The 26712-nt window shown below is 55.6% G+C and overlaps 1 protein-coding gene across 2 annotated transcripts; it reads left to right on the top strand.

The window, feature by feature from the left end:
- The first annotated feature begins 847 nt into the window (after positions 1–847).
- WNT9B (Wnt family member 9B) lies at positions 848–24017 on the top strand. Of its 2 annotated transcripts, XM_058284435.2 has the most exons (4): positions 848–1071; positions 17174–17430; positions 18818–19083; positions 19901–24017. In XM_058284435.2, the coding sequence occupies exons 1-4, from the start codon at positions 992–994 to the stop codon at positions 20372–20374; spliced, it is 1077 nt and encodes a 358-aa protein (XP_058140418.1). In that variant the 5' UTR covers positions 848–991; the 3' UTR covers positions 20375–24017. The 2 variants fall into 2 exon arrangements, with proteins under 2 accessions (XP_058140418.1, XP_004478234.1); XM_004478177.5 differs by lacking the exon at positions 848–1071 and having other exon boundaries at positions 16967–17430.
- Positions 24018–26712: the final 2695 nt, after the last annotated feature.

The following is a 26712-nucleotide window of genomic DNA, read 5'->3' as shown; positions in this document are numbered from 1 at the left end:
GCCTTGATCACTGCCCTTTCCCTGCAGGAATTGGAGTTAAACTTAAAGAAAGAATGGGCAAGACAGAGCTTTGTGGCCCAGCTCTAGAGAGTCCCATCCTGTCTGACAGGTTCTGGCATCTACACTCCTTGGAGAGAAGCCCCCCCCCCCTCACCCACCGGTGGGGCTCTGCTTGCCCCACTGCCCAGTGCCCTGATTTCTGTCCCCATGGCCATCCCGCTGCACATTGTCACACGCCCACTAAGGTCCACGCTGTGCACCTCGCCCTTAACAGCCAGTCTGGATTCAGCACTTTCCAAACAAAACCGTCTAGAATCTGGGAGCTCTTCCCTGCCCCCACCCCACCCCGACGAAGGGGCCCCTTTGCCCGGCAAGAGGGACCCCTCGTCATTCGACAGGCTTTTCTGCGGCTCCCCGAGAGCAGCTCTGCGCCGGGCCCCGCCCTGCCCTCAAGGAGCCCCCGGGCTGGAGCTGAGAGACCCGCGGGGCGCGCAGGGGAGCCGGTGGCGCTGCCTCTCCGAAGGCTCGGAGCGGGTCCCTCCTCCTGTCCCCCACACGCTGTGCCCCTGGGGAGATGACCCTGCGCGCCCCTCCACCCCCCAGAGGAGAGGCGGCAACTCCCCAACCCCAGCCCCGGACCCCCAGCCTCGGACCCCAGCCCCGCCTCCCAGGCCCGGGGGCTGACGTTCCGCCGCCGCGTCCCACGACGGGCACGGCGCCAGGTGAGCTCTCACCTGCGGCGGGTGGAAGGGGGAAGATGGGGCGGGGCGGGGCCCGGGGTGGCGGCCCCTCCCGCGGCGAGGGGGGCGGGGCCGGCGGGACCAATGGGGCGGGGGGCTCGCCGCCTGGGGTGCGGGCCGCCAGCGCCGCTCGCTCTCGGCGCACCCCGCTCCGCCCCGCCCGGGTTTAAAGCCCCGCGGGCGGCTGGTGGCGGCGCAGCGAGCGCGGAGCCGCGCCGGGAGATGCGAGAGGGCGCCGCGCCGCCGGCACCATGCGCCCCGCGCCCGCGCTGGCCCTGGCCGCGCTGTGCCTGCTGGCGCTGCCCGCCGCCGCCGCCGCCGCCTACTTCGGGTCAGTGCCCCCCGCGCCCCCCGCCCGCGCCCCGGCCGCCCGCCTGCCTCTCCCTTCCCCGCCTATGGCGGGGCCAACTTTTCCAACCCTGCTCCTCCGCGGCGCTGCGGGGTCTCGAACTCGCTCCCCAGCCCCTGCCCGGGGGGACCGAGCCCCACCTGCGGCCGCAGGGCGCGCGCGGAGCGCGGGTTCTCTCCCTGCTCGCGCCGAATCGCACCTCCTCGCGTCCCGGTCTCCGGTCCCCTTCGCCGCCGCTCTTCTCACCACGCCCCTGGGCGAGACCCCGGCCCGCTCCCTCCGCGGGTCTCGGACCCCTGCCAAGCTCCCGACTCGGCCGCGGCGCGCCCCGGGCCAGCCTGCCCAGGCGCGGGTGCCGCGCTCTGTCGCCGCCCCGGGGGCCTCACCGGGGAACCCTGCCGCCCCTCGCCCGGGGGCTCCATCCACCCACCGTCCTTGACGCCCTCGCCCTGCCGACTGGGTGGGGTGGGGGACTTGTGGCCCAGGCCGGGGTGGGGGTGGGGAGCGCGTCCAGGTCCAGAGGATTGGGGGGAAGCCGCGGACCTGTCTGCGGAGGACGCCCGCTGGGGGAACCTGCCTTAGTGTCAGAACTGCGCGGGCGAATTCTCAGGGGAATGACGGGGAGAGGGAGAGGGGAGCTCCAGAGTGGGGGGTACATGGTTGGAGAAGGACTCAAGTTGGGGTGACACCTTGGGGGAGAGAGCGGGGCTGAAGCCAGGAGAGGGAATATTTGGAGTTAAAGTTCCCGGGCAGTTGTCCCTCCTTTGCCCATGGGTTTCAGGGATTTGGGGACAGGGTGGCTCGAAGGCACCTTCCTGCCATCCACCCAAAGCCCACTCCAAGTGTGTACTTTGTTACTTTAAATCCTGATGCTTTTTTGTGATCTTCACCCCAAACCAAGGAGAGGCTTAGCTCCTACTGCAGCAGAGGCAAGAAAAGCCCGCAAGCCACCTGCCCGGGCTGCTCTTAAGGAGCCAGCAGGGAGGGGAGGAGAGGGGTGGAGAAGCCCTGGACCGGCTGGAATAAGGACTGTGGGATAGTTTCCAGCTCTGAGCTCTGGTTTGCTTGTGGGCAATGGCCTCCCATGAAGTATCCAGGGGAAGGTGCTAGTGATCTGGAAGATCACTTTGTCTCTGGGCCTCAGTTTCCCCTTTCATACAAAGGGCTAAACTTGATATGACTCAGCTTCTAGTGATCCAGTCCAAGAGCAGTGCACATTTGTTTCCCAATAATTCCAGGTTTGAAAGAATTGCTATTGCCTTCACAGGTAAGATATAATGGTCAGGGCATAGGCTCTGGGATTCACACCCCAACCCAGCTATTTGCTGGCTGTGTGTCCTTGGCCAAGACACTTAACCTCTCTGTGCCTCAGTTTCTCACCTGTTAAATGAGGAGAATAGTATCTGTTTCAGACAAGGATTGTGTTAGTCCATGTAAAGCACTTAGAACTGTGCCTGGCACGTCGCACATGCTCAGCTCTTGCTGATGATGAGGAGGACGATTAAGAAGACCACGTGTGGTGCCTTGATTCCCCAGCCCTGCCAGGGATTTCTGAGCTAAGATGGGGATGGAGAGGACAGACGGCGCCTGCCCTCTCTTGGACACCGGGTCATTTCCACGGTTCTTTTGTTTGTTGGGCTTGGGGGTTGTGGACAGGGGTGAGGGCCAGGTGGGGTGGTAGGAGAGAGGCTCCAGGAGGTCTGGCCCACGTGGCCTGTGGAACCATGCAGAGCCTGTATGATACACGTGGTGGACGGGGAAGAGAGTTCTGGGTGGTGCATGGAGTCTGTGGGCAAGGGGGCAGCCCCTGCTGCCTCGGGAATAAAAGGGGAGATGGTCACTTAGGCCGGGAACAGGGCAGAGAAGGGCCATGTGAATTTTGGAGGCACCTTTTCCAGGTCGTTCGCCCAGCTGGGCAGAGCTGGCAAACCATCACACCAGTCTGCAGAGCAGCACGAATGCCTGGAGAATAAGCTAAAATCGGGGCCTCTTGCCAGGAACGTGTTTGGTCTCAGAGAACAGTCAGGATTCAACCTGAGTTCTCACTGAGGAACGCCTGTCACGACTCAGTCAGACCACGTTTTCCCATTTCCCATCAGAATCTGCTGTCTGGAAGGACTCTGGTATCAGTCATCCTCACTCCAGTGAGAATGTGAGCCACTGTGCTTCTCCCTTCCCCAGGACATTTGCATTTGAAGTCTCAATTCCGATTGTAGAATGAAATGCCCTGGCACCCGATAAAAGAAAATTCAAGCATCAGGAAAGCAGGCGAGTCAATATTTTGGTATAAGAGCTTCCTGGGATCTTTGAAATCATAGAATCATAGATTTAAGACTTGGAAATGACACCCAAAGTATCTAGTCCAACTTCAAGCAGGTCAAATAGTATCATCCCCATTTTCCAGATTAGGCAACCACAGTAAGCTGGCAGCTGTGTCTGCTGCATTTGCATGAGCCCAGAGCCTAATTCTGTTGATGGTTGTAACAATATCATAACTAGCACTGGTTTAATGCCTTGCAGCTTACAAATCGTCCTCTCATTCGGCGCCTTCTTTCATCTGACCCTCAGAGCCACTCCTGCGGTATCTAGGAGGGTGTGAATAGTTCCCACAAGGAAACCAACGGGCAGAACGGTTCAGTGACTCACCCAGTGATTCAGGGGGAATTAAGGGGGAAGTGGGATGGAACCCAGGTCTTCTGCCTCCAGCCTGGTCTCTTCCCCCTGCAGGGAGCAGCCAGAGCTAAGTGGGAAGCGTGATCACCGGGGAGCCGCACCTGCAGAGGAGCATCGCTGGGGTGGGGGGTGAAGGACCGCCTCCCTCTTTTTGAGTAACTCTTTCAGAGTCCAAGGGGGCCCCAGGCCATAATCATTCTCTTCTGTCCTCAGCAGTGGAGCAGGTTGTCTTGACCCCTGCCAGGGTGCTGGTGGTCTCTTGGAGGGTGCCTTGATGACGGTGGGACAGAAGCTGGACCAGACATTGGGGCCTGAGTTTGTCCTGGCTTTGGAATGCTCCGGTGCTGTCCTTGGTCAAGGCACTGGCCCCCTGAGCTTCAGCACCTCTTCCTTAACCCCACCCAGCCTGGTCCTGGCTCCACAAGGCTGGGAGCTCATGCTTTTATTTGGGTGACTTGGGCATTCTGCAATGACGAACTTCTGTGGTGCTTTATAAAGGAGCACACACTGCATTAGGTGACGAGCCAGGCACATGACAGGGCCTGTCACCCAGTCCCATCCCTAAGTCATCCCAGTGGCTTTGTAGCTAGAAATAGCTCCTGTGGATGCAACTTCTTAAATCACAGCTGACTTCGTGGTGCTTTTAAAATGGATGACCTCTGTCTTTCTTCCCAGAGACAGTTCTCTAGGGACTGTACAAACAAGTGTATGACAGCACAGGCTTTTGTGTCAGCGAAACCTCGGTTTGAGTTCTGTCTCTGCCTTGTTCATGGTGTGACCTTGGACAAATGTCTTACCTTTGCTGAGCTTTGGATGACAATAATAGCAGTCCTGAAGGCTGGTGTGAGGTTTGAGACGATGAGTGAAAGGGTCTGACGGGCACCTGGCACCTACTAAGTGCTCAGGACAGACTTCCCCTCGGGGGTTGCTGGGATTCTAGCCATCTTCGTGGGCTGTGGCAGTGTCCTCATTGTGATTCCAGTGACGAAGAAAACACAACCATGTGTTCCCCCAAATCAGTGTTTTATATAGTAAAATGCACACATTTCAAGTGCGCCATCTGAGTTTTAACAAATGTCTGTACCTGGATAGCAGCTGCCACAATCACAATATGGAACATTTCCATCACTACAGAAGGACTCCTGATGCCCTTTGCAGTCAACCCTACTCCACCAAACCCAGGCCAGCACTTCTCTGCTTTCTGTCACTATAGCTTAGTTTTGCCTGTTCAAGAACTTCGTATAAATGGAATCAGACAGTATATAGCCTTTTTTTTTTTTTAAAGGTTGTCTTTTGTGTCTGGATCTTTTGCTCAACAATGCATTTGAAATGCAGTCATGGGAAGCGGACTTGGCCCAATGGAAAGGGCATCCGCCTACTACATGGGAGTCCCAAGGTTCAAACCCCAGGCCTCCTTGACCCATGTGGAGCTGGCCCATGCGCAGTGCTGATATGCGCAAGGAGTGCCGTGCCACGCAGGGGTGTCCCCGCATAGGGGAGCCCCACGCGCAAGGAGTGCATCCCATAAGGATAGCCGCCCAGTGTGAAAGAAAGTGCAGCCTGCCCAGGAATGGTACCGCACACACGGAGAGCTGACACAGCAAGATGACACAACAAAAAAAAGAAACACAGATTCCCGTGCCGCTGACAACAGAAGCCGACAAAGAAGACACAGCAAATAGACACAGAGAACAGACAACTGGGGTGGGGGGGCGAAGAGGAGAGAAATAAATAAATAAAATAAATATTAAAAAAAAAAAGAATGGGTTTACTTCCATTTAAAAAAAGGAAGAAAGAAAGAAAGAAACACAGATTCCCGGTGCCACTGATAAGGATAGAAGCAGTCAGAGAAGAACGCACAGCGAATGGACACAGAGAGCAGGCAACTGGGGGAGGGGGAAGGTGAGAAAATAAATAAAAAATAAATCTAAAAAAAAAAGAAATGCAGTCATGTTGTTGCATATATCAGTATTTCCTTCCTTTATATTCTATCAAAGAGATGCACCACGATTTGTTTTCCATTTGGATAAGCATTTGGATTTTTTTTTTCCAGTTTTGAGCTATTCTAAAGAAAGCTGCTGGAAACATTCATGTACAAGTCTTTTCATTTTTCTTGGATAAATTCCTGGAGTTGGATTGCTGGATTGTTTGGTAGGTATATATTTAAATTTACAAGAAATGGCCAAGCAGTTTTCCAAAGTGGTTGTGCCATTTTACACAGCGATGTATATGAGTTTCAGTTGCTCCACATTCTTTCCAGCTATTGTGTCTTCTTAATTTTGGCCTCTTTAGTGGGTACATATTGATATTTCATTGTGGTTTTAATTTGCATTTCTCCACTGATTAATGATGTTGAACATCTCTTCATGTGAATATTAGCCATTTATATGTTTTTTTTCCATTGGTTATTTCTCTTCTTATTGTGGAGTTGTAAGAGTTCTTTATATATTCTGGATAAAAGGCCAAAGCTGATGTGACTCAATGGTTGTGTGCCAGCTTTCCACATATGAGGTCCCAGGTTCAATCCCTGGCCCTAGTACTTGAAGAAAAAAAATCAATTGATTGGATACAAGGCCTTTGTCAGAAAAGTACTGCCAATATTTTATCCCTGTCTGTGACTTGCCTTTTCATTTACTTATTGGTGTCTTATGAAGAGCAGAAGTTTTAAATTTTGATGAAGTCCAACTTGCTTTTTCTTATATGGTTCATGCCTCTAAGAAATCTCTGCCTTCTCAGAGGTCACAAAGATTTCCCCCTATGTTTTCTTCTAGAAGCTTTATAGTTTTAGTTTATACACTTAGGTCGATGATCTATCTCAATTTAATTTGTATATATGGTGTGAGGTAAGGGTTGATGTTTATTTTTCTCCCCATAAGGATATCCACTTGTTCAGGCATCTTTTGTTAAAAAGATGATCCTTTCTCCATTGTCATCCTTGTCATAAACCAATCAACCCAATGTGTGTGTATCTCATTCTGTTCCATTAATCTATATTCCTATCCTCACACCAAAAATACACGGTTTTGGTTACTGAAGATTCAAAGTAAGTTTTGAAACCAATTACTATAAGTTCTTCAACTTTGTCCTTTTCCAAAATTTGTATTTCCATTTGAATTTTAGTATCAACTTGTCAGTATCTACACAAAAGCCTACTGGGAGTTTGGTTGGGATTGCATTAATGTAAATCAATTTGTGGGGAGTGGATAGCCTAATAACACTGAGTCTTCTGATTCATAAACTGGACATATCTCTCCATTTAGGGCTTTTAAATTTTTCAGCTGAGTTTTGTAGTTTTCAGTGTATAGCTCTTGCAAATATTTTGTTCAATTATTTCCTAAGTTTTAAAATAAAATGTATTTTGATGGTTTTTTTTTTTAGAGATTGAAATTGGTCCTGAGAAAAACAGGGTTGGGAGAACAAAGGGTAAAATTAATTTTACTGCTTTGGGGTAGTGGATTGAAAGCCAAACTTTCAATGATAAGAATCACTGTGTTTGGAGAAGGAATTTAGGCCAGCCTGTCCCTGGCTGAGCTGTAACTCCGGGGATGAGGACCGGGCTCCCGAGGTGGGCTCAGGGTCAACCAGCCCTCCTCTGTAAGTGGTGGTGGAGTTTCGAGGAGGGGTCAGGGAAGGGGCAGGAAGTGGGGCAGTGGGAATCCTGGGCTGGAATCCTGGAAGGAAGAGAGATCCTGGTGCCTTTGGGCTTAGGTGCTCAGGAGGAGGTGGGCCAGGTGGTGTGCCAGTGCCCCCCATCCTGGTACCAGCCTGAGCAGGCTGGGGGCAGCCTGAGGTTCTGCTATAGTGTAAGGAGCACTGAACTTGGAGTCAGACAGACCAGGATTCAAATCCTCAATGCACCACTTACTAACTGTGACCCTGGGCAAGTCTGACCTCAACTTTCCTATCTGTAAAATGGGCTAATCCTTACCTCTTAGGGTTGTTGGGTGGGTTAAATAAATGTTTTTAAAAGTGTTGAAATGCGGTCCATATACAAGGATTCTCAGAGTTCTACTGGTCTGTCTTAGAGCACCCAAAGTTGAAGAGATGCTTTGGTGGCATCTGTTTCCTTCCCTTTTGCATCTTTACCCCAGCTATTGTTTAAGTTAAGATAAGATATATTGAACTCTTACTATGTTCGGCGCTCTGTGTGCATCATCTTGTTTAACCATTATGACACCCTTGTGAGGTAGGCGCTTGTATAATCAACCTCCCTGACAGATGAGAGGGAATATGCTCAGAGAGGCCAAGTGCTTTGCCCACAGTCACACAGCTAGCAGATAGCTGTGCCAGGATTTGAATCTGAGTGTCAGAATCCAGAGCCACCCTCTTTACCCCTGCATCATGCTTCTCACCGAGCCCCGCCTGTGCTGTGTCTCCCTGGGCAGCTCCCCCTCGGAGTCCTCTGCCCTGTCGTCCACGTGTCTTATAGCATATGTCTTCGGCATCTCTTGAGCTGGGAGTCTTGAGCTCTTGGTTCGTTACCCGATTTCCCTTGTGTGTTCATGTCTCCATTTTGCTTTTTGTTCCCTTTGGTCAGAAGTCTTGGGGCCCTGCTGCTGGCCGGTCCGTTGTGGAGGTCTCGGTGGCCAGTGCCCTTTCCCTTTTCCCAGCCATTCCTCTCCCCCAGGACCACCCTCTCAGCCCCAAGCCCTTGGCTTTCCTCTCGGGGTACACTGGCTTCTTGGGCATATGCTGCTTTGCTGTGACCTGGCCTCTGTCAGGCTGAGAGCCGGAGGCAAAGCAGAGGCAGACCCGCTCATCTCCCGGCAGCAGCCACACCTGGCGTGCCCCCGGCGTCCTGGCGGTGGCAGAGACGGGCAGGGGGCTGCGGCGGCTCCCTCCCGCCTGGCCCCCTCCGCGAGAGCTAGAAACTGCTGAGGGAGGGTGGAGGCTCTCAAAGAGCAATGCCCTGGAAACTCCAAAGAGACTATTTTTAGGGCAAGCACAAGGAAGGTCTGCTTTTCCTGACAGTTACCATCGCTTTGAGGCCAGATGTGTTTCAGAATTCAGAGTCTTTGGGATTTTAGAAAGGGAATGTAATACGTATGCCATGGATACCGTAACACCCCTAGCAGGGGCTAGGGCAGCATCCTGTAATCAAACATTTTATTATTTCTGCAGAAAAATACATACATGTTGGGATGAATAGTTTGACTTTTTGTTTATATTAGGTTTTACTGCCGAGCGAGTCCACAAGTTTTCAGCGCTTTCTGGAGTTTGGAGTTGAGGGTAAATTTTGAGAAGCTGTGGTCAACTCTCAGCATGTGTCGTGTCGAGAGGTTGAAGAAGCTGAGTTTGAGCCAAGCTGACCACGTCTGGGTGCCAAAGGAGAGCTGGGGCTGCCTTAGCACAGCCCCTCCCCGGGAACCCGGGCCTGGGGGGAACCCGGGCCTGGGGGGAACCCACCTGGCTCTCCCAGACCGGGCATCGTGGTGCCCCGCTGGGGCTGAGCCAGCCAGGGGACTCGGGGTCTGGTTGACTGTGGCCAGCAGGCCCTGCGACCTGGCATGAGGGAGGGCGGGTGCCAGTTTCACGGCTGGAGCGTGGCCCCAGGCCGGCTCCTCCAGGGCCGCAGCCTCCAGAGCCAGCCGCAGCCTTGGGAAGGTTCGGGGGAGCGTTAGGTGGTCTCTGCGGCGTGGGTGTGAGACGGCAGGGAGGCCAGAGAGGTGGGCGGTGGGAGGCTAAGAGCCTGGCCCGACACGCCAGGCCTGCCAGGTCCCAGCCTGGAGTTGGGATCTATATCTGAGGGGTTTATCCATCAACAAGGTGTCCGAGGAGCTTCTTCTTGGGGCAGGAGATCCGGGCTGGGGAGGGGTGTCCCCAGGGGATGAGAAACCGCTGCCCTAAGCGTATAGGTTGTTTGGAGACACCGTCTGTATAATCCTCAAGAAGGAAGTACCAGGCCCCCAGAACTGATGGTGCTATTTCCACCAAAGCAGGAGAAGGGGAGGGGGCTGGCAAGCACACAGGGCTCCTTGGAGGAGGCAGACAAGCGCAGAGTGAGCTGGAGCTGGAGGGGGCCCAGGGTCGCCGTCCCCACCCCCTGCATTTGAAAAGTCAAGTGTTAAAAAAGTGAGTCGGCTCTAAAAGGGTCTGGGAGATGGAGGAGGGCTTTAGGATCGGGAGAAGGCTCCCCAGACCGGGGTGACAAGGCAGGTAAAGCCGTGGAGCTTGGATGAGTTAGCCATGGCAGGAGGCCAGAGCGGAGCCGGCCTGGCCGGTGCGGTCTTGGCTGGGCCCTCTCTGGAGGACCTGCTGGGTTCTGAGGGACTCCCACACGCCCCCGGCCACCCTGGGCCCCTCTGTCCTTCTCCAAGCACATTCCGGGGGTGGCTGCTTGACCGTGTGGGAGATTCCTGCTATTCTGGGCTGAGGGAAGGGAAGTGCGCGTGTGCGTGTGCGTGCGCGTGTGCGTGTGTGCCCCTTCCCTGGAGTCTGCAGCTCTGGCGTCCACTCTCATCCCTGAGCCATCACACGAGGCCCTTCCAGAGCCCACAGCCCAGCCTGAGCCTGTCTGTCCAGGGGGACGAGGGCAGCCAGAGCCCAGGGAGCACCTGAGAGCCTGCCACGCTAGTTAGCTGGTCAATTTGCTGTGGTTAAATAACTTGGTCAACTGCTTGCCTTTACCTGCAGCCTTCACCCATACTCCCAAGCTATTCCTGCCTGGGTCAGGCCTGGGCTGTGGAACCCAAGAAGCAGGAGATGCCTATCTTTAGGGGTTCCAACCTCCTATCAGCTCCGTCCTTCCCCATCCCTTTGTCTATCTCTTCATGGTCCCAGATCCTCTCCTTTGATGTTCCCTCTGTCTAGCAAAGAATGCTCTCAGATATTGGTATTATATCAGACTCTCACACTTTAGTATGAATAGGCAGGATACTTTCATAAGCCTTATCTCTGACTTTTGGCTGAAAAGAGACTGAATTTCAGACCAGTGAAGTGTAGCCTTTCAAACAGAGGGCTCTTCTTTCCCTTCCTGAGGTCCTACCAGCAGGTCAGAAGAGTTCTGACCAGGCTTCCTTCTTTCTAAAACTGCCCTGCCCTGTGTTCCCACCACTTCAGACATTTGCTGTGGTGGTAGCTGACATCACATCCCTGCAATGTTACGTTGACACTGAATGTGGATACCACCAGGCTTGGAGGAAGGAATCTAGGCCTGGGCATACTAACTCAGTGGATGACCTTGGCCAATAAAGTCCTCTGTGAAGTCCAGGGCTCAAGGCAGGTCAAAGCAGAGACCTGCAAGCTTGGCAACCCCTTGGCCCTCCACCTCCCCCCAGAAGCCTCTGAGGCGCCTCCCAGGAACCACTAGGGCACAGCCACTGGTCTGGGGAAGTGCAAAGGGTTTCTCCAGCCCTAAAATATAATGATTCTAATGGCGTCCATTTGGACATGGCTGGCAACTGAGGGAGCTATTTATAATGACAGACTTGTAGAGCCGGGGGTGCCTCTGCCAGGAGCTACTTGGGGGACCCTCCCTGGCCACTGTGCCACCTGATGCATGCATGCCAGGGACAAAGCCTTCCTCCCCCCAGCTTCAGCCTGAGCAGAGACAGGGGGGAGGAAGGGAGAAGCATTTCCTCCACAGATGTTGAACTAGCCATGCTCTAAATACCCGAGACGTGGAGATGCAAAGCAGGCTCGCGGTGTGGGCTGCTCGCTGCCCACTCAGCTCGTGAGCGACATGCCAAACAGGAAGCGGAGAGACAAAGCCCACAGCTGGGCCATGCGTTTTTCTTTCTGAGCCCCGGGGTGGGGTCGGAGACGAGGCTCAGGGGTGGGCTCCGGGAGGGAGGCGGTGACCAGCTTCATTTCTCGGGATGGGCCAGTGGGGTCAGAGGCTAAGAGCAGGGGAGGAGCGGGCCAGGGGAGCCGGGCAGGGACGGGGTGAGTGGCGCATGGGCATGGCACGAAACTCAGGCCCAGTAAAGGCCTTGTAAAGGTGTGAGTGAGCGAGAGGGTGAGTGAGAGGAGGATGGCGAGAGCACGAGGCCGGGAGGAAACGACAACTGCCCAACTTACCCTGCTGCTCGTTGAGGGCGTCACGGAGGAAGCGAGAGGTGACACTGATTCCTGTACCGGGGAGAGGAGTCTGAAGGGGTGGGGTGCTGCTCAGTGGAGTAAGCCTTGGGGTCCCCGTGCATGAAGAGTTGGGGAGAGAAACTGGAGCGGGTGCTGTGGCGCCCACCTTGGAAGAAAGGCTGTGCAGTGCTAGGGTGCCCTCTCTTCCCGGGCAGGGGTTGCCCTGGCTGAAGTCTCCCTGCTGGGAGGGGGTGGGAAGTGGGGTGGAGCTGTGTGTGTGTGTGTGTGTGTGTGTGTGTGTGTAGGGGGAGGGAAGGGGAGCGCAGGGGAGTTGGGGAGAGGTGGGCTGAGATGTTGGAGATGAAAGGACAAAGGGAACGCTTACCATGCAAATGGCCCTGCTGCGGAAGCTTGTTATCAGGAGCATCTAATGGGGTTTTGCAGGGCCACAGCTCCAGGCAGGGCAAGGCTTTCCTGGTTCCCAGGCAGCTGCCCGCAGTTGGCATGGGCCCTGGTGCCAGACGCAGCTTCTGCCCCCACCTCAACTAAGGGTTCAGACACCCTGGCATTACCTGGTGCCCTGGGAAACACCAGCCTCGTCCTGCACCCACCCACCCACATCCTGGGCGCAGCCTCTGCTGGAGCCATTGGATCCTCTCAAGCAGAAATGAGAATGGGGGTAGGTCTGGAAGAACGAGGCCTGGGGCATCCCCAGGTGATGGGAAATGCTCCACACCTGCCCGGTCCTCCCCAGCCAGCCTGGAGGGCCCCGGAGTGCTCCCTCCTGCCTCTCCCCATCCCGGAGCCTCCCGCTGCAGGCAGGCGGGACAAGGTCATGTTTCAACTCAGGTGGTGCCAGGGGTCATGAGTAGCTATTGATTGTTCCTTCCAGAGCTAGGCTGGTTCAAAGTCCCCTCCTTTCCTTGCTCCCTAGCACCCTGGAGAGTTTGGAGAATTCCTCCTGAACCCAGCCAATTTCCCACCGGAGTGTGAGCTCCTTGAGGGCGAAACAGGGCCCAGCACATCCTAGGAGCTCAATAATGACAAGCACTTGTATGGAGCTTACATATGCCTGGCAGTGTTCTAAAGGCTCTCCAAATAGTAACTCATGTAATCCTCACCACAGTCTGTGGGGCAGATGCTGTTATCTGCATTTTACAGACAGGCACAAGAAAGTGGAGCACCTTGCCCAGGGCAGTGCAACTACTAAGAGGTGGAGGTGGGATCTGAACTCAGGCAGACCTGCTCAGGTCAGGCTCTTCCCACTTGGTGTTTGTTAAACGGAGTGGGCTTAGGGGGCAAGGGATGCCCCCTTGATCACCCCGAGTGAGAGGCTGTCCTGGGACGAGGTTGTCCAAACCATAATGGCCTTGGAGGTATGAGGTCCTTGAACCCCCAAGCTCCAGGAGGCAGTGGTGGCTGTGTGTCTTCTCAGGGGGTTGATGGTCCCCGGGCTCCTGCTGACTGTAGACTGAAGCAGCCTCCTGGGAGGCTTCCCCCAAAGGCAGGAAGAACCTTCTTCTACTTCTTCAAGGTCATCCTGGGATGCGGCAGCTTTGGCCAAAATCGTGGATGGGGTCAGCGTTGAGGGGCACGGGCTCATCACATGGGGTGGTTGCTTTCTTAAAGGGAAAAGAGGCTGGAAGTCAGTCTTGGGGAGCCCAACTGGAGGACAGGAATGGGGGAGCCCAGCTAGGCCAAAGCAGGTGCAACCCAGTAAGGGGGGCGGTCCCAGGCTCAGCACTTGAGTCAGGCAGAAACCCAAAGGAGCTCTTGTCCCGCAGGCCAGAAGAGCAATGAACAAGTTTGCAAATCATCCCTCTTCTGCTCTTCAGTTTGGAAGGCTGGCTGCTTGCTTGGGTGGTATCTGACCTGGCCACAGGGCAGCGTCTTCATTAAAACCCCCAATTCTGCCTGGATTCATAAGACAAACAGAGCTTGCTTGGTCTTCTCCAGTGGTGCATCTTGCACCCATGGGGGGCTCAGCTAACCTGTGGTCATGGAGATTTCACAGAGGGGGCCTGGTGGGTGGGGTTCTCAAGCTGGGGTGTGTGCTTTCTTCCAGGGAGTGGAGTCACTTTCCCCAGCACCTGAACTGGCGGAACCTGCGGCACCCAGAATTCTTCTGGGGTCCAGGAGGAAACCTTCCCTAGCGGATGCCAAGGGATGGGAATGAGTTAGAGAATTCACTCGCACAGTTTAAGGAAAAGGTTGCGTCATAATGAGTCATTTCAAAGGAAATATGATCCCAAACAGCAATATGGAAAACAAATAAAAGGGAAACTGGGCCCTGGAAGGTCTCAGTCTGTCTTCCCGTAGGACCCTCAAGGCAGGGCCAAGGACCCCCTTTGAGCGCAGCTCTGGGCAGCCCAGGGCCCAGCCTGGTCTGAGGCCTCTGTGCGGTCGGCTGCCTTTCCTGACCATTAATCACTGCTAAGTGTCATTACCACCAATAAAATTAACCGACTTTATACTGGACTCCCGGAGCCATCAATCACAGGGTCTGTTACATGAAATTGAAAAAGCAGGTGCCTGTTGACAGGTGAAAGGGTGTTTGCTGAGCCTGGTTCACAAATGTAGCCTGTGGAATTCCGGTAGTTCACCCCTGGCAAAGGTGGTCACCAGGGACGACGCCCTCGGTTAGACAAACCAACCACCAGCCCCTACTCCACACCGCGCGGCGGGCTCAGGCGAGAACGGCTGGGCCTCAGGAAGGGCCAGGAAAACTGCCCAGATTCTTCCTGCCACTCTCACCTGTTTCTCTCTGTGCCTTGGCTTTATTCTTTTTCTCTTTTTGGAGCTGCTGCCTTTGTTTATTTTTTGCATTACAGGCATAGTCACCAAAAGAGAGAGTACCTGTATGTTCTCTTCATTCAAATTCCAAATTTCCAGAGAAAGGGCCGATTGGCCCAGCTTGGGTCAGATGGTCAATGTAAGCCCAAGCAACAGGCCAGAGCAGCAAGGTCATGTGGCCCAAAATGGCCACCAGGGGCCCCACCATGACCATGTAGGGAGGAAGAAGGACCGGGTTGGTGTGGGATTGCTTGGGCGGTCACATGTATTGTAAGGGAGAGATGGATATCAGATGGACATCAGGGGCCTTGTCTGGACAGCCAACCCAATCCACGTCCACAATGGTAATTTAAAGGGATTAGTAATAAGCACTCCAAAATGGTGGCTATAACAATATAAACTATATCATGTGTTAGATATGATATAATATAATGCAGCTCTAATAATATAATAATAATTATTAATATTCTCATTTGAGACAGGCCTTGAAGGATGTGTAGCCTCATTGGCCAATACTCCCATCACATGTTGCTTATTCTCCCATCCGTCAAACGGATGCTATAAGGGAAGTCCCAGTTCCTGAAACACTCTACTATGTGAGCAGAACATTTGAGGGGCTCAATAACGGCTGCTCCCTTTGCTACCTGCAGCTACCAAGCTGCCATGCACACTGGAAGTCAGCCCAGGTGGGGGAACTCTTCAGCTGGAGTTGACATTGGGTTCTGCTCAGGACCTTCCAAGGGTCAAGCTCTAAAGGTTTCCTGCCAGACTACGGGGAGGGGTTTGGGAGTAGATCTGGTAGACTGGAAATTTACCCATTTGCCCCCAGATCAATGATTAACAGGTCCCTGCCCTCACCCTGTCTGGGAGGGAAGAGGTACCTGATACCATCTGTCTATGCTCAGAGGTTTCAGAGATATGCTCCCCACTGGGTTGGCTGCACCTGATGGGTTTAGAATCTGTGGGCACTCTCTGGGGGCCCCTGGGGACTGCCAGGACCCACATCCTCTGGTGGATGAGGCTTCTTGCTCCTGGGGCAGACAGAGAGGGTGTGCCCCATTCAGATGTCCTGGCCGAGGTAGGTGGCTCCAAGTGGCAGAGCCATGCCCTTGGCTCAGTGGGATGCGGGCCACTCTGACTGTCCAGGGTTTGGCCACAGTTAACCTTGGCCAGTGGAATGTTAGTAGAAGTGACAAGTGCCACATCTAAGCAGGAGCTTTGAGAGTCTTCGCCTGGCCACACCTTTGATCTCTTCCCCTGGCTACGAGGTCAGCATGTCCTGGAAAGGGGCTCCTCCTCCAGCCCAGCACTGAGTGGGCAGCGAACATTTTGAGCCAATAGCACGGTTCCAGAGGGCTTCTGGGAAGAGGAGGGTGAGCCCTCATTCTAGTCCCCACCTTCCTGCTGACCGGTTGTACAGCTTGGGCCAGGCACTGCTTCCTCATAAGACTTTCATTTCCTCATCTGAACAAAGGGGAGATTCTGCCTAGGTAAGACAGTAAAGCATCTCCTAAGAGGAAAGAGTTTTGACAAACTCCAGCTAGCAGGAAGGTGAACCTGCATGCCCCAGGCCCTGGGGTTAGGATTTTTCATACAATCCACCCAGCAACCATAGGACATAGATAAGATCACTCTTTCCACCTTCCAAAGCAGAAAACCAAGGCTCCAAGATTGTGCCCTAGGGAATGTCAGAGTCAGGCTTAGAGCATGGGCAGCCTGACTCCAGAATCCATGGATTTTGGACATCGAACAGAAGCCTGGGGCTAATGGTCTGATGGAAAGTGAGTTCCTTCACCTTCATCAAACCATCCATTAGTTCATCTATCCATCTGTCTATTTATCTGTCAGTCCACCTATCAATGTATCCATCCGTCTATTCATCCATTCATCCATCTGTCTATCCCTTCATCCATCAGTCCATCCATCCATCCATCTTCCTATCAATTCTATCCATCCAGGTATTCCCCAAGCGTCTCCTCTGTACCAGGTACCAAGTGGCCAGATTGGTGAAGGTCCTGGGAATTATGGGAACAGGTTGGTGTGGGATTACTTGGACAGTCACATGTATTGTAAGGGAGAGATGGATATCAGATGGATATCAGAGGCCTTGTCTGGACATCAGCTCAACGTCTGTATCCCCCTGCCTGCCCCTTCTTAAGAATGTGACTGTCCCTGCAGGCAGCAGCCAGTACTGTGTGCAGTATTTCTCAAACTTCCCTGATCATAGAAGTTGCCCAGGGGACTTGGTAATATGCAGATTCCCCAGCCCCCACCCCAGATCGATAGAATCAGAATGGTGAAATATGGATCCTGGAAATCTGTATTGTTAATAACTGGGCCAGTCTGGGAAACAGGGCAGGTAGGAAGAGAAGAGACTTTGGAATCTGGAAAACTTGAGTTTGGGTTCTGCACTAACCCTTGCTACAAGTGCCTTGGTTTCCAGCTCTACAAAATGGGGACATAATTACCAGGGTGCCAGCCGCCAGCAAGATAGCCCCAGTCCTCACACCTGTCCCATGTCCTCAGGGATTGTCATTCTTCTCGTCCCCTGCCATGACCCCCAAGGTTCATTTGTCTCCCCTTCTCTCGTCTTCTCCAGCCTGACTGGGCGGGAGGTCCTGACGCCCTTCCCAGGGCTGGGCACGGCAGCAGCCCCCACTCAGGGCGGGGCCCACCTGAAGCAGTGTGACCTGCTGAAGCTGTCCCGCCGGCAGAAGCAGCTGTGCCGGCGGGAGCCAGGCCTGGCTGAGACCCTGCGGGACGCCGTGCACCTCGGCCTGCTTGAGTGCCAGTTCCAGTTCCGGCACGAGCGCTGGAACTGCAGCCTGGAGGGGAGGACGGGCCTGCTCAAGAGAGGTAGGGAGGAAGGCTGGGAGGAGGGCTGCACACCTCCCCACCCCTGGCCCCCTGCCCAGCCCGCGCTGCCCTTGCCAACCCGGCACAGTGGGAAGAGGCTCTGTTGAAGGCCAGCCACGGTCCAGCCTTCCCCTTGGGTGTTGGAGAGCCCAGGAGCAAGGAAGACACAAGAGAGGAGGAGATGCAAGCCCTGTCCTGAAGGAGCTCACAGATGAGACAGGTGGCACCTCTGTCCCCTCCTATTACCTCTCCACACACACGCACATAAATCGAGGTATGAGAATGTGAAGAATGGAAGGCATTTGATAACGATAGCCAAATTCATTTGTTCATTCATTCATCTATTTCTTTATGCGTCACATCCATTGATCCACGAGTCCATCCTTCCCTTCCATTCCCTTCCTTCCTGCATCCCTCCATCCCTCTATCCATTCAACCATCCATTAAGCATCTCTTGAGGCTCCCAGTGAGCCAGCGTGCTAGACTTTGGAGGAACAGAACGAAATAAGACCCTGACTGCACTCTGGAAGTTTACAGTCTAGAAGGGCAAAAACAGGTTGTCACGAGACCACACACCCAAGTGGAAAGGGCTCTAATGGCGGGCCTTTACCAAAATGCAGTGCCGGTGCACAAGGGCAGCCAGCTTCCTTCCAGCACTACTCTCCAGGGCTGGGGAGGGGCTGAGGAGGAACTAAAGCTGCCCCTCACCCCGGACTGTCTCTCTCTCTCTCTTGTTCTTTTGTTTTAGTGGCCTCTCTTGAGGTGTCACCAGTCCCTCAAGTATACTCCAGAGCAGGCAGGAGGCAGTGAGCTCAAGAGGGAAGCTGGTTGTGCACACCACAATAGTGCTAGAGGAGCGATGGTCCTGGAAGTGGGTTGGATGGTCGGTATGGGTCAAAGTCCGGCAGGACACCCGAGGTCACTGCTGTCACCGGGTCTCCCCCAGGGGGTAGCAAGGAAAAGTGCTCGAGAGGCATCCTGAAGCACAGGAGGTTCACAGGGCCTATTTCAGGGGCCTCAGGAATGGGTTGGCCCAATTCGCCACACATCGACTCGGACTGGCTTAGCCTCAGCTTTATCCCTCACCAAGTGTCCAAGTCACTTCTCTTCACATCTTAGCGTTCTTGTTTGTAAAGTAGAGGCAGCAATCCCTGTCCTGCCACCTCTGGGAATCCGGGCACATATTCCCTAGTGAATTGGAAAGTTCCATTTAAAGAGCAACTTGCAGCCCACGTTTAAATAGCAGGTGGCAAGGAGGCCCTGTCCTCAGACTCACACCCCCTCATCCTGCCCGCCTGGTGCCCCCACCCCGTCTCCCCACGGGGGGCAGCCGGCAGCCGCTGAGCCTACCCCTGCTCCCTCCCGGTTCCTGCCGGGCCCCGCACAGGTTTCAAGGAGACGGCCTTCTTGTACGCGGTGTCCTCGGCCGCCCTCACCCACGCGCTGGCCCGCGCCTGCAGCGCCGGGCGCATGGAGCGCTGTACCTGCGACGACTCCCCGGGCCTGGAGAGCCGGCAGGCCTGGCAGTGGGGCGTGTGCGGCGACAACCTCAAGTACAGCACCAAGTTCCTGAGCAACTTCCTGGGGCCCAAGAGAGGAAGCAAGGACCTGCGGGCGCGGACAGACGCCCACAACACCCACGTGGGTATCAAGGTGAGAGCCCTCCCAGGCTGCCCGCAGTGCCTTCCCCAGCCAGAGCGCAGGGCAGGGTGTGGAGGAGGCCGGCACCCCCGCTCTCCCACGGCCGTCCCATGGTGAGCGTCGGTCCTTCAGAACTCGCTCCCTGGGCACCAACACCAGGCAGCAGGTGTACGGCAGAAGTTGGGAAGGGGCCTGGGCCTTGGCAGGGACTGGGCAGCAGGTGGGGCCTTGGTGGGGCCAGAGCAGGTTTGGAGAGTCATTTCCGAGGACTGGGTCTTCTTGGAAGTCCTGGAAACCAACAGAGTTTGAAAACCTTGATCTAATGCAGCCCCCACCTCTCCTCATTTTATGGATGGGAAGATGGCAGAGCCCAGGGAAGGGATGGGACTTAGCCAAGGTCACACAGCCGTGGGAGAACGGGAGGGTCAGATGTATTTATGCCTATTGGGCAGGAAGGCTGGGAGAGGCTAGTGCTCCAATTCTTTAGGAAATGGATTGCTGTATTCCACGTTCTCATCCTTGAGTTGGTGTAAACCAGGGCTGTTGGTCTCAGTTGTGCAAGTTGTGTCCTCCACAAGGATTCCAGGCCCAGTGGGGGAGCTGGGACCGAGAGCCACCTGGCTGCAGCTCGACACAGGGGATGGGGTGCCTTTTGCTACGTTGCACAAAGCGGTTGCATGGGCTGGCGTCAGGCCCCTGTCATGTGTGCCTTTCCCTGCCTCTCTCCCAGCCCCCTGCCATGGCCGGCTCCTGGAGGCAGGCTTGGGGCGCTCGGGCCACTGGCCCCAGGCCTCTGACCTTACCTCCATTCTGCCTCTGCTCCCTGCAGGCCGTAAAGAGTGGCCTCAGGACCACGTGTAAGTGCCACGGCGTGTCGGGCTCCTGCGCCGTGCGCACCTGCTGGAAGCAGCTCTCCCCGTTCCGCGAGACGGGCCAGGCGTTGAAGCTGCGCTATGACTCGGCTGTCAAGGTGTCCAGCACCACCAACGAGGCCTTGGGCCGCCTGGAGTTGTGGGTGCCCGCCAGGCCGGGAAGCCCCACCAAGGGTCTGGCCCCCCGGCCCGGGGACCTGGTCTACATGGAGGACTCGCCCAGCTTCTGCCGGCGCAGCAAGTACTCGCCGGGCACGGTGGGCCGGGTGTGCTCGCGGGAGGCCAGCTGCAGTAGCCTGTGCTGTGGGCGCGGCTACGACACCCAGAGCCGCCTGGTGGCTTTCTCCTGCCACTGCCAGGTGCAGTGGTGCTGCTTCGTGGAGTGCCAGCAGTGCGTGCAGGAGGAGCTGGTGTACACCTGCAAGCACTAGGCCTGTGCCGGCTGTCCAGCCGCCCGCCCCGGGCAGGTACACGCGACACACAGGCACACGCCAGTGTACGTGTCGGCACCCGCAAGAGTGCAACTCCCCGCTCCTCTCCCCACTGCCCCGAGCCAGCCCTTTCCCTCCCTCAACACTCAGCAGACAAGGGCACGTCCCACCTCCAGACCCAAGTCTCCCACTTTGTTGAGGACTTGGAGCAGGAGGGTACAGTGGGGAAGGGTGTGGAGGGAAATAAGGGAGACCAAAAGGGGACAGGACTGAGGTCTTGGAAGGGAGAGAGGGGACATCCTGCCATCTCGAGTCCTAGGATGGGTGGCCTAGAGCCTGCTGGATGTTGGCAGGTGGCCACGGGGCCAAGAATGCAAAGGGGGCTGGGTCAGCTGAAGCAAAGATGGGCGTCTGGCCGGGATGGGTCAGGCGCAGGTGGCAGTGAGCCCACGGGGGCCACACACCCTCACTGTGCTGGGGCTTTGCCCGCGTTAGAGACGGGGAGAGAGGCCGGGGGGTAGCAGGTGTTTGTTGGGAGAAAGGAAAGCGTCCAGGCTCAAGCGGGCGTGCCCTGTCCTTCATTTGGTTTTTCAAACACACTCGCGTTGAGATCCTGTTCTTGTCCAAGCGCCGAGCTGTCCACCCCCACCCAGGCCCTGCTCCACGGGAGCAGAGCGCGAATCCGGCAGGTGGGAAGAGCCAGCCACTGAGGTGGGATTCAGACAGTGCTCCCCAGGTTGTGCTGGGGGACAGTGACCCCCCCACCTCCCCTTCCCCGTGGCCTTGTCTCAGCCCAAAAGAGGTGACTTGGCCTCTGGGAGCCAGGCAGGGCCGTGGCGAGCACAGGCTCTCTTCCTCCTCGTCCGGAGCCTGCCTTGACCATCTCTCTGTGGCTGCGCTGGCGCGGGGGCCCCACTGCCAGCTGACAGTGACAGCGGTGAGAGAGAAAGCTGGCTCCTGAGCCGTGAGCCGGGCTCCACCTCCATTCTCACGGCTGGAGTTGCAGACGCATGAGAGCGTTGGCTGAGCCTGGCAGCCGGGTGGCACCTTCATTCAGCAGTGACCCCTCCCGTGCCTCCCTTGGACTCTCACTGCAAGAAGAGACGTGACTCTGTTCGTTTCCTCTGATCCCGTGGACCATCTAGTGCCACCTACCGAGGCCAGCACGGGCACACGCACAGACACTCGAGAGCACACACACCCTTTGGGCCTGGCCGGCTGCGCATTCCCACTTAGCAGCACACGCCTCTCTGGGTCAGGGCAAGGACCTTGCAGGGGTCGACTCTGCAGGCTGCGTGCTTCCCCAGAGCGCGCCAGGAGGCAGTGACCTCTTTCGGGAAACCCTTGGCCGCTTTGCCGGCCCCGCCGCACCCCTCCATCAGCTTCCTCTCTCCCTGCTGACCCATTGCTGAAGCTGCAAACTCCAGAATCAGCGGAACGTTCAGGAACCGTGTATTGCCAGCCCCAGGAAGAAGCCTCGAGGGCTGGAGCCCAGCAGACCTCTGAGGGTGAGGAGGCGCTGCCCTGTCTTCAGCAGATGCGGGCAGCCCGGGGGATGCGGAGAGGATCTTTGGTCACAGAGGCTTTGACAAGAAGCCAAAGAGACCCCCGAGCCCCTCCCTGGACCGGCTTTGCTGACCTGAGCGGCTGGCCTGCATCTTGGCAGGAAGAGAAGCAAGAGCAGAGAGCAGGTTTTCCAGCTTCTTCCACTCCCCGACCACGCGGGGGCTTTTCTCGGCTGGTCTGCTCCAGCGTGCTCCCGAGACCCCAGCTCTGCCTCCCCCGGGGGCCCAAGGTGGCAGAGGCAGGAGGAGGGGCCTGGGGCAGCTTCGAGGCCAGAGCCCCCCGATCCACAGACACGCATCCTGGCCGCAGGAGGACCGCAGCGGGGCTCGGAGGGCCTGCGGCTCGGCCGGCTGCTAACACTAACCTGGACCACTGGCACACACGGTGCCCCCTCAGCCTTGGGGTCCCCTGTCCGGCCTTCCCCTCTCCTCTTCTTCCTTGCTCCCACCTCTCTTCCTGTCATCCTAAAGGTCCACCTTTGGGGCCCCTTGGGACCAGAGTGACCCCTCACCCCTCACTCCTTTAAGCTTTAGGGGAAATGCTCACAGGGTATTTTTATCTACCTCACGTAATCTAGTTTTTAGGGCAAAAGAGAGTAATTTATATAGCTAAGATATATGAGAACGTATTTATGTATTTATGTGGTTTCTGTGTTTCATGGGCAGCAGGTGGGCTTTGTCTGCTCTGCTGGAAGCCCTGTCGGGGGAGACACGGCCTGGGCTGACAGCGGCCCCCACTGAGCTGGACGCCGGCAGGTCGTGGGGTCATGTGGCTCCCATGCTGCGCTCGGGTCGGCTTGGTGATGGGGCATGCATCACCCTGAGCCCGGGCCCTGAGGGTCACCTTCCGGACCCCCCTCGCCAGCCTTTGTGAATTTTCTGCCCCTCGGTGCCCCGTACCCCCTTCCTCTGCTCTAGCAAATCTGTTGCTCTCACTAGGAATGACAACGAGGATGGCCACACTTGCATCTGCAAGGGGCACTCTCGATTTCCAGAAATTCTCACCCTTTTACTCTCATTTGATTTCTCCAATACCCTTGTGAAGGGTGGGGCCACACAATCGGGCCTATTTTACAGACGAGGCCCAGAAAGGTGGAGGGCTCTGCTTGGGTCACATGCAGGAGGTTTGTTTCTTCAGTGAACATCCACCAAACATCTCCAGGTGCCGGGCCTGGCAGGCGCTGGGGCGTGGTGACTGCCTGCAGGGGCTGGAGGCGTTCTGGACCCTTCCTCAACCTGGCTCTGACTTGTGCCTAGCCCAGGAGCCCAGAGCCTGGGTGCTACCCTGGGACCAGGAACCCAGAGAAGTGGCTGCTCCCAGGCTGTATGTGATCCTGGCCTTTTGGATCTGGGGGGACATGTCGGGCTTTTGCCTGAGTAGTGGCTCAGGCACTCCACTGCCGGGCCTCGTGCCTTCTGCCCGCGCTGCCGGAGAGTCAGGCTGCACCAAGGGCCCCTCTCAGTCCCCAGACGGGCTTTGTTTGCCCTCATCTGTGTGTAGTTGTTGTTTTTAAACACAAATTGTTTTCCACTGGGTTCCTGGCTTCTCTTGTGAACTCAGTGGTGCTGGCAAAGTGGATCTGCATTTCCACGGCCAGCTAGGGTGAGGGCCTCTCAGCTGGACGCGTGGGTGCTCCCCGTTCTGCGAGTGCCCCTGCCACCGCCCGCCTCACTCCCGGGTGGTCCTGCCCGGCTCCCGCGGCACACGGCGCCTGTTGCCTGGTCCGGATGAGCCAGGCTTGCCTGTGCCCTCCATTGCCCCGCAGAACGGCGGGCCGACACGCACCGACCCCGGAGGCTATTTCTTGCTTTCCAAAGCTTCCTTTCTCAACAACCGTAAACTTCAAAATGCTTTTTTGGTCTCAGCAAGTTTTAGAATTAAAATGGGAGCTACCGTTTATTGAATGCCTGTTATGTCCCTTCATTCGATCAACCAATGTTTAGGAAGCTCTACTGAGTGCCAGGCACCGCCCTGGGTGCTGGGGGATGACAGTGGTCAAGGCCAAATTTCTGCCTTGTGGGCCAACATTCTAGTGGGGGAGAGAGATGATAAGCCAATAAACGTCGTGTCAGCTGTCTGTGCCTGCTTGGTCTCTATTTACTGCAATAACCGGGACACGCCCACCCCATCTGCTGTCAAGGAAAGGGAGGTTGTGAGATGTGATGTCTCGGGAAGCCAGCGATGGAGGCAGGATATGAACACCGATCTGCTGGTCTCCTGGGCGTGACTTCTTCCTCTCTGCACTGCTCCTCCCTTGGATGTTGGTAGGGCTGGAATGGATCACCCAATTTTGTGGATTCTGGGTAAACTGAGGCCTAGAGGGGGCAAGCGGCCCACCCAAGCCAGCGGCAGAGCAGGTCAGAACCTGGGTCTGCCCTGGTTGTTGAGAAGAATTTCTAGAGCCTCTTACTGTGGCCAGGAAAGGGCACTGGGGTGAGGGCAGGAAGAGGCAAAGGAGGCGCCTTCAGGGAATAACCGCCTGAGGGGACGAGGGAGAGATGGCGCCGGGCAATGATTTGGGTCACTTGTGTGTCCCTCTTGGCACACGTGTCCCTCCTGGCTTGCCACAAGCCTCTCCTCTTGGGGGGCTGACGGGGAGGGGGCTCCTGTCTGAGCAAAGGCAGCCGGGAGTGCTTGTCTCCTGCCTCCGCCTGCCCTGCCTCGGACACTTGGCCCTGCTGGGGTCCGCACAGCCTACCCTGACTGCGCCCGCATTCCCACCTGCATCCCCAACTGCCTGGGGCGCCTGTGCCCAGAGTCCGCTCGTCCTGAGCATGGGTAGCAGCGCCCACAGGCAGCTGCAGACACTCGTGCACCAAGGGCTTTCTCACCGGTTTCCTCGCTTGACCCTCACAAGGCAGGTGCTATGGTTCCTTTTCCAGGTAGGAGAACGAGGAGCACAGGGGTTAAGTGACTCCCTGAAGTCCACAGAGCTGGTAAGTGGACTTGGGTCTTTTGCCCCCAAACCCCACGTTCTTTGCACCCTCCACTGCCGTCTCCTTCCCCCCGTCCCCTCTGAGTCTTTCCTGCTCCTGCCCAGAAACCGGTTCCCAAACAGACCTTCAGGCCTCTGCACCTTTAACCGCTCTCTTTCTGGGGGATCAGGGCTTGTTGAGACAATCCCTAGGTATGTACTTTCCCTATGGTATACCCCCCTTTAATTAAAAATATTTAGTCACATTTGCTCACTCTCTGCTTATACATATTTTGTTGAATCATAGAAGAAAATGTTGAGACACCAAGACCTTCATCCTTACATGTTTTACCAGGTATCTCCTAAGTAAAGAACATTCTCCAATAGAGCCATAAGACCAAATCACCTCCAAAAGATTTAACATTGATGGACTACAAATTTCCCCGATTGGCCCTGAAAATGTCCTCTATAACTTTTCTGCCTTGTCCAGGATCCACTTGAGAATCAGGCATTGCTCTTGGTTGCCATGTCTTGCTAGTCCCCTGCAATCTAGAATAGTCTCCCTGCCATTTTTGCTTTCAAGACATGGAAATTTTGAAGGCTCTGGACCAGATGTCTTGTAGAATGTCTCTCGATGGAGATTTATATGATTGTTTCCTTATGAGTAGATTCAGGTTAAACATCTTGGCAAGAGAACTACTTGAGTGATGTGTCCTTCTCAACATATGGTGTCAGAAGCCAGGGGATGCCCATTGGGCCGTTATCGGTGATGTTTCATCACTGGTCAAGGTGGCCTTTTCCCTTTGGAATTTGGAATTCATCTGTGGGGAGATGCTTTGAGACTGTGGGAATATCCTGTTACCCAACAACATTTTTACCCAATGGTCTTAGCGTCCATTACTGATTCTCACCCAAATTAATTATTACATTGGTGATTGCAAAATGGTGATTTTCTAATTCCATCATTCCTTGACTGATTACTAGTTGGTATTCTTCTATAAAGAAGAGCTTTCCCTTCTCCTTGTCCCTATGGTACCATTTGAATCTTTACCATCAACCTGCAGTGTAGGAATTATTACCCCCATTTTACAGATGAGGAAACTGAGGTTCAGGTAGCCTAAACCATTCGCCCAAGTGAGTGGCAGAATTCTGATTCGAACTCAGACCCTCTCCGTGCCCGAGCTCACATCCACTGCCCTCTGGAAATTTCTCAAATTCCTGGGTTTCTTGTCTAATGGCTTAGCTCTGAGTAGTGGGTGAAATGCTGTGTCCTCACCCAGTGGAATTCCTGCAGCAGGTGAGGAAGGCATTTAGAGCAGTAATAATGGGGGGCAGATTTCCTCTCTTGAAATCATGAGGCAGTCTTGCTCCTGCCCACCCCTCTCTAGGGACACAGCACCTCATCTTGTGTGATGTCTTCCCTCTGGCTGTCCCCTCCCTTCTAGTCCAAATGTCCTAAACCAAGCCTTAGGAAAAGGCTGCCCCCTCCCCCCCACCATGCTGTCCGCCCTGCTCCCACCCCAGCTTTGCTCTGGGCCCTGCTGTGTTTTCTGTAGAGCTCGACTCTGGTGACCCCGAGTCTTGAAGCTACTGAGATGGCCCCAAGGTCAATTACCTCCTCCACTGACTCCTAGTGACACGAGGAATGGTCTCCCCATGCTTTCAAGTTCCAGCTGGGGAAGTGTGGTCACTGTCAAGTCGACAGGCATGGCCCGCCCCGCCCAGCTCTAGGAGAGAGGCGTGAAGGAGCAGAGGGATGGCCCGTGGCGGGCGGGGGACGTTCTGGAGGGCGTGCGGCCAGGGTGGCGGCCTCCGCCCTCTGCCCCCCACCCCCGCCACCCTTCCCTTTAATTTCCCT

Source organism: Dasypus novemcinctus, chromosome 21 (genome assembly GCF_030445035.2).
Source record: "Dasypus novemcinctus isolate mDasNov1 chromosome 21, mDasNov1.1.hap2, whole genome shotgun sequence".
NCBI lineage: Eukaryota > Metazoa > Chordata > Mammalia > Cingulata > Dasypodidae > Dasypus > Dasypus novemcinctus.
The sequence above is the reverse complement of the archived record's forward strand: the minus strand, read 5'-3'. Positions and strand labels throughout refer to the sequence as shown.